Source organism: Pararge aegeria, chromosome 1 (genome assembly GCF_905163445.1).
Source record: "Pararge aegeria chromosome 1, ilParAegt1.1, whole genome shotgun sequence".
In the NCBI taxonomy this organism is placed as follows: Eukaryota; Metazoa; Arthropoda; class Insecta; order Lepidoptera; family Nymphalidae; genus Pararge; species Pararge aegeria.
In genome coordinates this window covers 12269171-12282039 of record NC_053180.1, presented here as the reverse complement: position 1 = coordinate 12282039, position 12869 = coordinate 12269171, and the positions used below count along the sequence as shown (strand labels likewise).

At 32.4% G+C, this 12869-nt stretch overlaps 2 protein-coding genes across 5 annotated transcripts in view; both read right to left on the bottom strand.

The window, feature by feature from the left end:
• Positions 1-12869, bottom strand: part of LOC120636990 — a 350702-nt gene that overhangs the window by 207068 nt on the left and 130765 nt on the right. The gene's annotated exons all lie outside the window — the stretch shown is intronic.
• On the bottom strand, positions 3237-11475 carry LOC120637059 (chymotrypsin-C-like). Of its 4 annotated transcripts, none has more exons than XM_039908682.1 (8): positions 10921-11475; positions 9330-9572; positions 7655-7834; positions 7031-7259; positions 6087-6196; positions 5454-5621; positions 4609-4765; positions 3237-3518 (listed from the first exon to the last, which is right to left on the bottom strand). In XM_039908682.1, the coding sequence occupies exons 2-8, from the start codon at positions 9561-9563 to the stop codon at positions 3289-3291; spliced, it is 1308 nt and encodes a 435-aa protein (XP_039764616.1). In that variant the 5' UTR covers positions 9564-9572; positions 10921-11475; the 3' UTR covers positions 3237-3288. The 4 variants fall into 4 exon arrangements, with proteins under 4 accessions (XP_039764616.1, XP_039764606.1, XP_039764598.1 ...); XM_039908672.1 differs by having other exon boundaries at positions 9330-9664; positions 11385-11475; XM_039908664.1 differs by lacking the exon at positions 10921-11475 and adding an exon at positions 10508-10596 and having other exon boundaries at positions 9330-9703.

The window sequence follows — 12869 nt, the reverse complement described above, 5'->3', positions numbered from 1 at the left end:
GTCCACCAATCAGCAATGGGCCAGCCTGCACGGCTAGGATGGGCACGAGACAAATATATCCCCGGGGAAAGGATATAAATTTATCTTCTCCCACAGCTTTATCAACTCTCAGAGCACTGGCGCACAAGTGGAAATAATATCTAAATAATATATGTGTATTAATAAACGGGGGTAAACTTCTCCTATTCCATGTTCCAGTGCTTTAGCAGGTGGGCACGTTAGTTATATCTCTTGTCAGGGGATATAATCGGAGGATATAATTATTATCCTCCGCCCGTGCTAGCCCTGCTGGTGGCCTTAACTCCTTCTAATGAGACCCGCGCGCTGTAGTGGGCCAGTAATGGATTTATATAATGATTTTTTTTCTTTATGTTTATAGACGAGCGCTTGACTGCAATCACACTTGATGTGTGATTGCAGTCAAGCGTGATGATGCAGCCTAAGGTGAAGAGCGCTTGTCTAGAAGATTCCTCTTCACTCTTGATTTGAAGGTACTCATATTATAGGTACCACGAAAATTGAAGCTGGAAGGTCTTTCCAGATCCTTGCGGATCCCTGTTAATTATGACATGAGATGAGGCTTGACACGTGACAGGTTGATGGTCACTTTGTAGGGCGTATCTCTAACATTCCCTTGTTGGGCCTGGCCTTGGTTGTATTTATAAAAACTGTGATTAGAACAATATGTAATTATTAAGACAAGAAAATACGGCGGTAAAAATCATTAAAAAATGGTACAATTGAAACGAAGTCATTCATAGGACTGATTCGATAGCTTTCTTTATAGAAAGAAATTTCCATCGGATTTAAAAATATTTTCAGTCATTGGAATTCTGTTCAATATATTGTATCACACTGAACTCACAAATGTTGCTCTGTGGTATGTTTGATATAGAAACGTTATTTAGTATAAGTATCGGTTATATAATTCAGTTTATAATGTATTTGATAACGGTATGCAAAAAAATATATTAATATAAGCTTGTAAATTAGGTAAACTCCTGTGGTGCTGGGCGTAAGTTGAGGATATATAATTAAATAATAAATAAATAAATGTGAATGTTTGTGAAGTAACTGTAGATATTTGAATGTGTGGATAAACTTTTATATATATACTACGACATAAACTTTTATTTATATACTACGACAACGCACACATCGCCGTCTAGCCCCAAAGTAAACGTAGCTTGTGTAATGGGTACTGAGATGACTGATGAATATGTATTTATGAATAATATACGTAAATACTTATAATATAATATAAACACCTAGACACTGAAAAATATTCATGCTCATCACACAAACATTTTCCAGTTGTGGGATTCGAACTCACGGGCTTGGACTCAGAAGCAGGGTCGCTGCAAACTGCGCCAATCTAAACTAAACCTATACACTTATACAGCTCATCTCAGAGGTTGTTGGTTAAATTAAACACGAAGAGAGACATGGCTTAGATTAACGCTTCTTCTTCTTTGTGGTAACACTCTTGCCAGAGTGGTCGTGGTCATCACGTTGGGACAGTGTTTGTGGCAGTTGTTGCAATTCTCCTTATTTGCAGACCGTATGGTACAATCATGCAAAGAACCAGCCATTGCAGATTTGATTGGATTGGCCCACATGGGTGACCTACGATTATTATTTACACCGTTTTGAATGAACCGTTATTAATTTAAAAAAGGTGTACCGTTACTTTTTTTTTCTAACTTGACGAAACTAGAAAAATTATATATATACAATAAATATTATCTTCTTCTCATTTAAAGCCGGTTAAAAACTTGATGTTCAAAATATTTATGTAAGAATTATTTATACTATTATTTTTAAATACTTTTCCAAGAGTTATGATCTTAGGTGTCGCTTTAAATGATTATTAAAAGGTTGGTGATTATTTAAAGGTCATTTACATCTCAATTATAATATTTTAGCAATAAATGACAAAATTTTAAGACAACAAGATTCTGCTAACGACAACTTGATATTAATTTGTTGTTTTGCCGAGTTCGTTTTTATAGCTGGAGAATTATTATTTGGATATCTCTACGAATTAAACATTAAATATATAATATGCTGTAGATCAGTGTGTTTAGTTGATTAATATATAATTATAAAGTAAACTTATGTATACGTTTCATATTTGGTATACGTAAGTTTGTTCATGTGTCCCAATATCGTGCTCAATTAAAGTGGCTATCAATTCGTTCCCGTAGAAACTTTCCCGCTCATTCTCTCCTTTATTCAATCTTATATTATCCTCAAACTCCGCCTTACTTAAAAGAGCGATTCACCTTTCTTGGTAGCAATGTTTACTTAAATCTGAGAGCTAATAATGACAACAATTTACAGGTTTCTGCCAGGCGTGTATTGGTGTATGGCAATTCTTTTAGGGTAAAGGTGGTTAACCTTTGGAATGAGTTACCAAGATAAATAAGACAGTCTAAATGTCTAAATGTCTAAATATCTTTAAATCGCGCGTAAAAGACCATTTCCTATCCATCATGTAGTAAAATATGTATTTATATATATATATATATATATAATACATATACTCATATATATGATTTATCTATATATTATGCAGTATTAGTATGTAAAGTGTATGTTATGTATATCAATTATTTATTTTAAAATTGAATGTTGCACTATCCCATTTTCCGTACTAAACATGCTTCATCAACCAAAGGTTGTCTGGAGGAGATCGCTTCAAGCGATAAGGCCGCATTTGCGCATATATTTTAATTTAACTATTGTTTTGTTCAATTTGTTTTTTTCTGTATGTGCAATAAAGACTTTCTATAAAATCTAAGTTCAATGTTTTTGTTAAAATATCCGTACTCTAGGTACTTCTTACGTGTTCCTTTAACATAATTTTAATCTATCACGTCCGGTTTTAACATTTCATACACATGACCCTTCCATTAAAATAAATTGCAGATCCGGAATCCCATTTCACCTTGATTTCAGTAGTAGTATGCAACATTTTATATATTTATCTATCTATCTTTTATCTATCTGTCATGTGCAATAAAAAGTTTTTGATATAGTATGACATTACACATGAGAATATCTTATAAATATAAGAGTGGTAATGTCTTTCTAACAAATGGCAGAAATATTATAAACTTTAAATGTTTCTAGTTTACAAATAAACAAGCTATGTTAGCTTATGTCAGCTTGGAAATCGTTTCAAAGTTCAATGAACACAAATAAAACTTTATTAATATATTTATATGTTTTGTAACTTTTAATTAGTTTGTTTATAATGTACAACAGAATTTGAAACAATTTATCTTAGTTCATATGATCCAATACCCAGTCCCTGTATACTGCGACATCAGTAAACACTGTATAAGCGTTTGGATCACAGATGGACGCATCATATCTTGCTAAGCTGACTGACACTATGCCTTTAACATACCATGCACCATCGATGTAGTCTTTGTTATAGTATTGTGTACTTAAGTCATCTTGTACAAATACCATAAATCCACCGCCACTATCACCATTACACGCTGCTGTTCCTATAACATAAAATGAATCATCATCATCATCTATTGCTAACTCCAGTAGTGGACTGTTACAGGCAATAGCCTCCACAACAAAAAGGATTTTTCCAATGGGATGGTCTGCCCATAATCACCATTGACGTGCATAGAGGGTATGCACAGGGTATGCAGATGATATAAAATTAAGTAGATCTCCAATACGAGCTATAAATACTTAAGAGTAAGCTTTTTGTAACTCTTACAATGCCTATACTTAAGTTTGATATAACTCGTGCTGGAGATTTTCTTCATTTTATATAATTTGCATACCCTGTGCATACCCTCTATGCACGCCACTGATAATCACAATGCTGGGCAAATGGTTTAGTAAACCATGAGAGCACCGAGGTTGCTGTGTGCCAGCTTCCCATTCCATTCCCTTAGTCACGTCGTAGGATACCCGCGGGAAGAGGAAGGGTGGTGATAACTGTTTTCTGTTCCGCCATCACCAAATGGCACGATTCATAAAATGAATGCAAATTTGAAACTTATCATTCCCTGTTATTAATTTCATCCTCATTCTCAGTTAATTAATATCCCACTGCGGAGCATACTCACTCATAGAAAAGTTACTAAGAGTATTGATCCACCATGATTCTCCAATGCAGGTTGGTGGGCTGTTCTTAATTTCTATTTCAATATATTTGTTTACTTTGAAGACAAAAAGTGGTTACAGCCAAGTGGGTCAGACTTCGGCCAAAGTTTGCGGGAGACAGAATTAGATGCTCAAGACGCACTTCTCACTTTTCGGACATCATAATGTTCCCAAGGCGTGTGAAGTGTAACAATCCACACATGGCCTGCGTGCTACGGCTTCTCTGAGAAATGAACTGTGATCTGTCATGTGCCATGATGAGTTTATATTAATGATTCTTACCATGGTATGCATATAGTAGGAAAATTGCATAAATGGCAACAATTCTCCTCCTACAAGATATATATCAGTTTTAGGGTAAGCACTGCTATTGTGCATGTATGAAGTGCACGCCACTGTTAATGATAATGATTTATATGTGAGAAACTTATCTAACAATGAGATATAAAACAAGTTGCTAAACACCCTTACCGTTTCGGTTTCCACCACAGAATTTTTTGCCATTTAATAAATTGGTATAGAAAATGGGATCAAATTGGATACACGTATAATCTGCATGTTGTGGCATATCAGCCGATTTTAGACTTAAAGAAAGAGTATCTGTACTATCAAAACCCCACCCAACTACCTGTAAGAGGCATGAAAATTAGTCAAAAGGCGTAAAGAAGTATTTCATAATTTATAAGCAATTTCACTCCAAACTTTCAAACATAACTGTAAGTTTTAACAAGCATATGTGATAACATGGCTAAAGGTGGTTCTAACTAGATTAAAGTTGAATGATCAATATTTTTTCTTTTCTATAAAAGAAATATAGAAAACTATGTTTAAATCTAATTTGAAAATATACCTTTTAGCACTACAAAATGTATCTTATTTATGTATGTAAGTTTTTTTATTTTATGTTCCAGCACTTGTTACTAGCGTGTACTAAAATTGTTATCTCTACCTTTTATTATCTCTGACTATTATTATTTATAAGATATTTTTAATTTTAAAAGAGTTTAATATATATTACAGTGGTAGTGGTATTATAGTAAATTTATATAGTTATTAAGTTGTTACGTCCGTGATTTCACCCATTATCAGGTTCTCACTGAAAACCAGCGCTGCTGCTTGTTGCAGCTGATGCTGAGTGGTTGACCATTATAAGATCAGTTTCGTTGCTGTAATAGGTTGTATGTTAAAATAGGTCCTAATAAAAAACTTTATCTTGGTTTCTTTCTTTAAAAACTTATTTTGTGATCTTTTAGGTTGCTATTTGAAACCATCGGAAGTTACTAAAGTAAGAGCCTATTTATAAATGTACTACTTACTGTTCCATTAACTTCATAGGAGCCAAGATGATCGTAAATTCCGTTAAACCACAAACACGCCGGTTGAACGTAGTTATTGAAAATAGCTTCAGTGGTAAATTTTAATAAAGCAATATCATTTGCGAGGGTTTTGTACTTGAATTCATCATGAACTATCACTTTGAAGATCTGAAATTTATTTTGATTTGAAAATATTAAAAAGGTGTAATTATTTAATTAAGCACTTTGATTAGAAGCAAAAACATATACTTAAAAAAGTGATAATAACTAAAATAAATATACTACGACAATATTTATCGCCATATAACTCCAAAATAAGCGTAGCTTGTGTTATGCGTACTAAGATGACTGATGTTTTTTTTTATGAGTAATAGTTATAAATACTAACACCCACAAACACCCAGCCACTGAAAAATCGGAAGTGGAAATTGGAATCGAAACCACAGCCTTGCCAGTTAAAAAATCTTTATGATTACTATTATTTAGTAATTAATGTGATTTTCATAGTTTTTAGTGAAGTTTGTCCATACAACAAACATTAAAAGAAAATCTCTGTAGTATAAGCTAGTCCATGCAATGACTTAATAGCATTTGATCGTTAAAAACTAAAAATAATCAATACTTGTTACCAACATCTTTTTCTTGAAGTGCTACATCTTTTGCGAGTAAAGAATGTTTTCCCAATACTACTTGCATAATTTCTGGATTCACAGGTACACCATTTATGGCTGCGCAGTGGGCTGCTATACAATAAGATTAAACGTCATATTATCCGAACATATATCTTCATGTTATGAGTTTGGTTAAGGTTTCATTAAACTATGTTGTATGTAAGATAACTAAAATGAGATAATAATAATAAAGTAGTCCACACTACTAGACACAATAGACATTCAACAAATGGAAGAAATATCTAAGCAAATGAGGGTAGTTTACGAATAGTAAACAAAACCTATTAAAACCTGTTTATTAATAAAGCTCAGTAATTTAATGTTAATTAACTATGTCTAGTTAGCAAACTATATCTAGTGAGCTGGAGATCTAACCCCATTACACCGATCTATAAAAATAAGGGCCACAGCTATATTTATAGGACTGTTTATAACTTTCACTAGAGTAGAAGCTATAACTTTACTCTGGGGGAGAAAATAGAGAGACATATTAAGGCTTATGAAGACTTACGAAGTCTTATCAAGGATAGAGATCTACAAATGCCTTTTTATTGAGTGCTTGAAGATATCGGGGAGAACGTCAGTCAGCCTATGAAACTCAAACCTAAGCTTTGTGGGTTTGATGAGCTGCTTGTAGTAAGACTGATAAGCAAACCTCTAAGGACGAGTAGCTACTCATCTTCGTTTGCAATGGAGAGGTTTTAATTTTGTGTTGTCATTTGGACTAATTACAGCTGATTTATTTTTATATCGATTGTCCGGGTGTTAAAAGTCATGTTTAACATCTTCTTCATAAACAAATCATTAAAAGATGTCAGTATCTCTATACGATTTTTGATTAGATTGTGATAAAAAATTAACATAGAACCGATGTCATTAAGCAAAGAATATAAGAATTTGATTTACCAGTTAAAACAACGTATTTGGAAATAAGTGTTCCTCCACATATGTATTTTAGAGTAGATTTATTAAGTCTCATTATAGCAGCATGCCAAGGCCAATCCCCAGCTTGTGTTGCAGATCCACTAACGATTAGTTCTGTGTATCGTCTATTGATTCTTCGCCTTCCGCAAAATTTATCTGGTGCTTTATCAAACAGTTTTGCATATCCTAAATCATTGTGTTGAAAATACGTCTGAAATATACTTAAAATTATAAATTATTCACCCTCAATCCAAATTGAAGTGAGTCTGCTTCAATGAACTGCTTAGCCGAGTAAGTATTCAGTTGTTAATAACGACTAAGTTTCTGCGTTGCTTGAGCTCAGACTCAAGTAAATGGCGAGCTTCAATCAAGTTCCTCAATGCTGGACCACGTATCTGGTGATCAGGCAAATTGGCTATAATGCCATGCGAAGTGATCACTTCAACAACGTATATTTATCGTAGTACATGATTTATTTTTGCTTCGACAAAATTTGATTCGATTTAATACTCAATTATTTTCAATAAACACTACGCTGACTATAATTTTTTCAGTCGGCATTATTGCTATTATATTATATTATATTATTATATTATATATTCTTACCCGGTCAGGTTCCTTGCAATTTTCCACGCCATTAATTTTTAAACTTATAATATAAGGGGGATGATTTGGCGCATATCGACCTTTTACCGTAAATGAAAATTTTTCAACATCTTTGGTAATAATGATACTAAAAATATTATTGATGGTATCCGTTTCAGCGGAGAATCTTGATTCGTCTTCCTGAAATATTAGGAATATTGGTAAATATACTTAAAGTTTCAAAATTTTTTCTTTTATAAGCCCACTTATATAGCGGTTTTTTAATTCCTCGGGTAAATTATCCTTGGTCCATTTTCAAGACGGGTTGACGAAAATAAATATCAAACAAACAAATAAACTTTTACATTTTTATTTTCAAATATAAGTATTGATAGTAAACATTCACATTTTAAACCGCCTTTAAGAAAAGGAGAAGGTTCTCAATTCAACGGCATGTTTTTTTGTTATATTTGTAACTCGCCAATCATAAACCGATTCTCATGATTATCTTTTTGTTTGGTACATTGTACCTCAGAGGTGGTCCCTTTTTTAATTTGGTGAACATTTATTAGAGGGATCCTGGAGAAACTCTTCAATTATTACATACCTACAGCAATTTGAGTATTTTTTACAGGAACTTGAGTATCTTCTTGCAAAATGCAACAAATGGTCATGTAAAACGTATGGTACTTTTGGAAATTTTAAATTGGATGAAGACCATGGATGGCCACCGGAACTACTACAATAATTAGTAATACACGGTTTGCTCTGCAACTATTTTAAATGGCTGCTAAGCAAATTATGCTCGTTACAATAAAAATTGGTTGTCTGTAAAGTCGGCTTACTGACGATAGTTGAACGTGACAACGTCGTAAGAAAACACTGATAGAATGATTGCATTTTTCAAAAGAATATTTAAATTTATTTGTTTGATAGATATTATCGTTGCTATAAACAATGACACCACATTCACTTTTCACTGCACTTCATCCTTGCCGAAAACATGTAAATGTATTATTGTAAAGAAGCTGTCCACGCGGACGCATCGCTCACTCAAGTAGGAGAGAGACAGATGTCGAACGCGGAGGCCGACTGTGCATCTTTGCCGCTCTTTACGCGCTCTCGCTTGCACTTCAAGCCTTGAATGGAACGCCTCAGAGCGATGTAACGCCGCATACGTCATGTTTTTTCGTGCGTGCAGCCGGCTCCATCGAATTATAAGACGTTGTCACGTCAAAAAGCTAATGGTGAAGCGCTAAGAGGTATCCTCAACCATTATCAACCCAGCCTCGGAAAAAGCAATATTTTGTAAATAAAGGTATGAGCAGTTGAAATTTGGCTATTTTAACTTAGATAATTGCAAAACTTCCGACTTTTTTAACAACTAAAAAGCAAGAAATAAATATTTTCTCCAACATTTTTAAATCAGTGCCAAGTAAAATGTAGCAAATTACTAGGTACTTTCCTTGTTAGGTACTTTAAAACATATACAAACTATAACTGTACGTAGTAATATCATATTTTACTTGGCACCGACTTAAAATGTTGTAGGAAATATTTATTTCTTGCTTTCTAGTTGTTTAAGAACGTCTAATTATTTTGTCAAGAAGTGTTTGTTGTTATATTAATTTTTTTTCTTATAACTAAGATAAATTATAATAAGTCTCTCTTTATTTCCTAAATTATACCTACTTACCAGAAGTATTGTGGATCCAGAATCTAATTTTACTTTTATGTCAGTAAAAGCTGTCATCGTTTTATTTACAATAACTGTATATCCCATACTTGAATAGTGGCTGTAGATGGAGTGAATTTCTTCGTTTCCTTTACAAAAATCGTGTCCATAACTTGGCACACTATGTGATTGCGTATTTTGTACTTTGTATGGTAATGCCAAACATATTAACAGGATTTGTACGATTTTTGCCATTTCAAAAAGCTATTAATTGTATTTTTTTTTTTTTACTATTCTGTTTTAATTTTGAATTGTTATTAATGTTGCTTGCATTCGGAATCTCATCATGTTTTAAACTTCAACAATTATTGATTTATAAAGTAAAGTAGAGTTTGCTGTCATTTAGTAATATTATTTTGTTTATTATTTAAAAAATACTAGCTAAACCCGACCACGATTCGCTTTGCGTCAATCGAATGTTAACTTCCGTTTCGTAGGAATTTACAAAATAAATAAATATAGAAACACTAGTACAGCGGCATTGTTTTAAAAATTTCAAGTCAATCAATCTACTTTTTTTTCCAGTTTTGTGCACAGAAACTTACATTTTACATGAAGAATGTGTAAATGCGTAATAAAATCTTCTTCATATACCTATGTAATAGTAAATTAACAATTTGGTTTTTTGACCTCTTGAAAAATTAAAACAATGAACACTTTTATTATTGTGCTTTCATATGACGGCCGATTGGCGCAGTGGGCAGCGACCCTGCTTTCTGAGTCCAAGGCCGTGGGTTCGATTCCCACAACTGGAAGATGTTTGTATAATAATATACATATATTATAAGTATTTATGTATATTATTCATAAACACCCAGACACTGAACAACATTCATGTTCTTGTTGTTTATGAATAATATACATAAATATTTATAATATACATATATTATAAGTATTTATGTATATTATTCATAAAAATAATAAATTTTATTCAAAAAAAACACAAGCTACGCTTACTTTGGGACTAGATGGCGGTGTGTGTATTGTCGTAGTGTATTTATTTATTTATTTATTATTTATATGCCTTTTCGCGTTTAAATGTACACAAGCATTAGCCATCATAAGAAATGTATCCAAAAAGGATTGTTTATAAAATCTGTGCAAAATTACCCGACAAGCATGATTTTTTTTATACTGACAATCGAGAAAAGAACTTCACTTGAATGTATTTAGTCAAACTCAACATTTTACTTATAGTAGCATTATCGTTAGTAGATTTCGAATACTATTATAAAAATAATTTGATAATAATAACATTCATGTATGTGCGAGCTTTAAGATCAGTACCAAAACTATCAGTATTAATAACTATTGATTTATTTTATTACACTTATTTAAATCTTTAAATTATATCATGAACGATAAAAAATTTAAATTAATTTTTAACATAAGTCTAAGGTTTTCTAAAATATGATAAAATGTGTACAAATTATTAATTTTTTTTTAAAAATCTTTACACACCGTTTCATTTCTATACATTAACATTTTTATATTATTTTTATTTCTAAGTTCCGGGGGGATTCAACATTAAAATATAATAAACATATCTAACCTAACTCAAAGGAAAAAGCGGTCGAGTTAAGCTAGCTAGTAATCACACTATAATGGAATGCTTATAAATATTATTATTCCATGCACTGGTAAATTTTGATAACCTTTCAGTTCTTTAGAAGTTTATAATACTTATCTCTTATCGAGTATGTAGGTGTATGTCAATACTATAGTAATAATATAATTAACTTAGCTTAGAACTTAATGATTGCTATGTTGTTATAACTCTTAATACCTAATTTCCTTTTTTACTAAAAAATACCTCGGGTTGGAAATTCTACAAATAATTTAATCAAACATTACTTTAGCAAACCACTTTTTCATATTATCATATTATCGTTGTTTAATTCATCATATTAGGCACTCTATTTAAACCAATACTATCACAAATACACTTTAATATACGAACACATCACACACTAAGCATTTTTAAATACACTACTATTTTTTTTTATTATTATAGACCTTCATTCATATTGGATTCCACAGAAATAGCATCACCTACGTCTTGCAAGCATAAAACTTGTTTTATAACATTTCCTTGTAGTTTTTTGGACTGTGGCGTTATCGTATAACGTATATTATAAGCTAATTGTTAAGTATGTTATTTAAGTCAAAAGACAACGCCATCTTTTATAATATATCAAAACTGTTACGACAGAGCTCATTATTATTCATGGACACTAGACGTTGAGGTTTGGATAGCTGAAGGTTTTCAAACTACGCAATAGATGACTCCGATATCCAAACCGTACCTAATGATAAGGCAATTAGAACGTTAGGTTATAACATTATAATAATTATATTACTTATGGACTATGTTATTTAACAAATAGAATGACACCATATTGTCATAACTTATAAAAAAATACAGGCGGACATACGAGATAACTTTGTATCACCGTCTTGACATTATGATAGAACTTCATAATCCGTCACCAGTCTACAACATACAACGTAGTTCCTTCGTGGCCTGTGGTAGTTCATGAGTATTCTAAGAGATGGTGCTGATTTATTTGGTTCAATAGTTTTTTCGCACGACCATAATATATATATCTATACATTTACATCAATGATACAAACTGAATTTATTGAACAACGACGTGACCCGCGAAGTCACCCCGGCGTGTTACGGGATATAGCTGTTTCATAGTCTACAACCTTCCTTAATAAATCAGATACCTAACGTGAAGATTTTTCAATCGCACTGGTAGGTAGTGATATACCAAAAATATTAAGGACATATATGAAAGATAGCGATGCAACTTCTTTCAACTTCCTCCACCACTTGAAACCTTCAATCACGTAAACATTGCCAAGATGACCGTCCCGGGGACCCAATCCTTCCTGATCTTACTTAAAATACTTTTAGTTTAGCAAATGACTACAAATAATGTGTCGCTTAATAGCAGCACCTCATATTAGTGGATAGGGCTGGCTACCAACGTTGACGCAAGTAAATAAATGGACTTGGGAAGTTTGAATAATTATTTAATAGTATCGATCAGTTTCAGCAGCTACCACTAACAAAGAATAGTACATGTCAACGTCAACGTCAACGAAGAATCGAAAAAGCATTGTTAGTTGATTCGTTTTCTGTTTAAGAAAAAATATTCAAGTCAGTTCATGCAATGATCATTGATGAAACATACCTTTGCTTAAAAAGCTAAATGGATGTTCGTTTGCATATTATGTTCGGATCAACCACTGCAACCATCTTAACGTAATATGTAATAAGGTAATATATTTTTTCCTGTTTGATATTTTGATCCCAGGAAAACGGGTTCCTGCAGCATTAAACACAAGAAATTTTACCTACCCATCATTTAGGGAAAACATCAATATCATTTCATATATTTTGAGATTCAGTCCATAGCACAATTTAGCAGAAGCTTATATTTGGTCCTAAATTTGGCTCTATATATTTTACGGCGTATTTGGTATTTCAAT

Coding starts and splice junctions, on each gene's coding strand:
- LOC120637059 (XM_039908682.1), bottom strand. CDS start 9,563: ATGGCAAAAATCGTACAAATCCTGTTAATATGTTTGGCATTACCATAC. Junction 4,766..5,453: donor CCTATGAAGTTAATGGAACA/GTAAGTAGTACA, acceptor TGCCTCTTACAG/GTAGTTGGGTGGGGTTTTGA. Junction 3,519..4,608: donor CTGTGGTGGAAACCGAAACG/GTAAGGGTGTTT, acceptor TTTATGTTATAG/GAACAGCAGCGTGTAATGGT.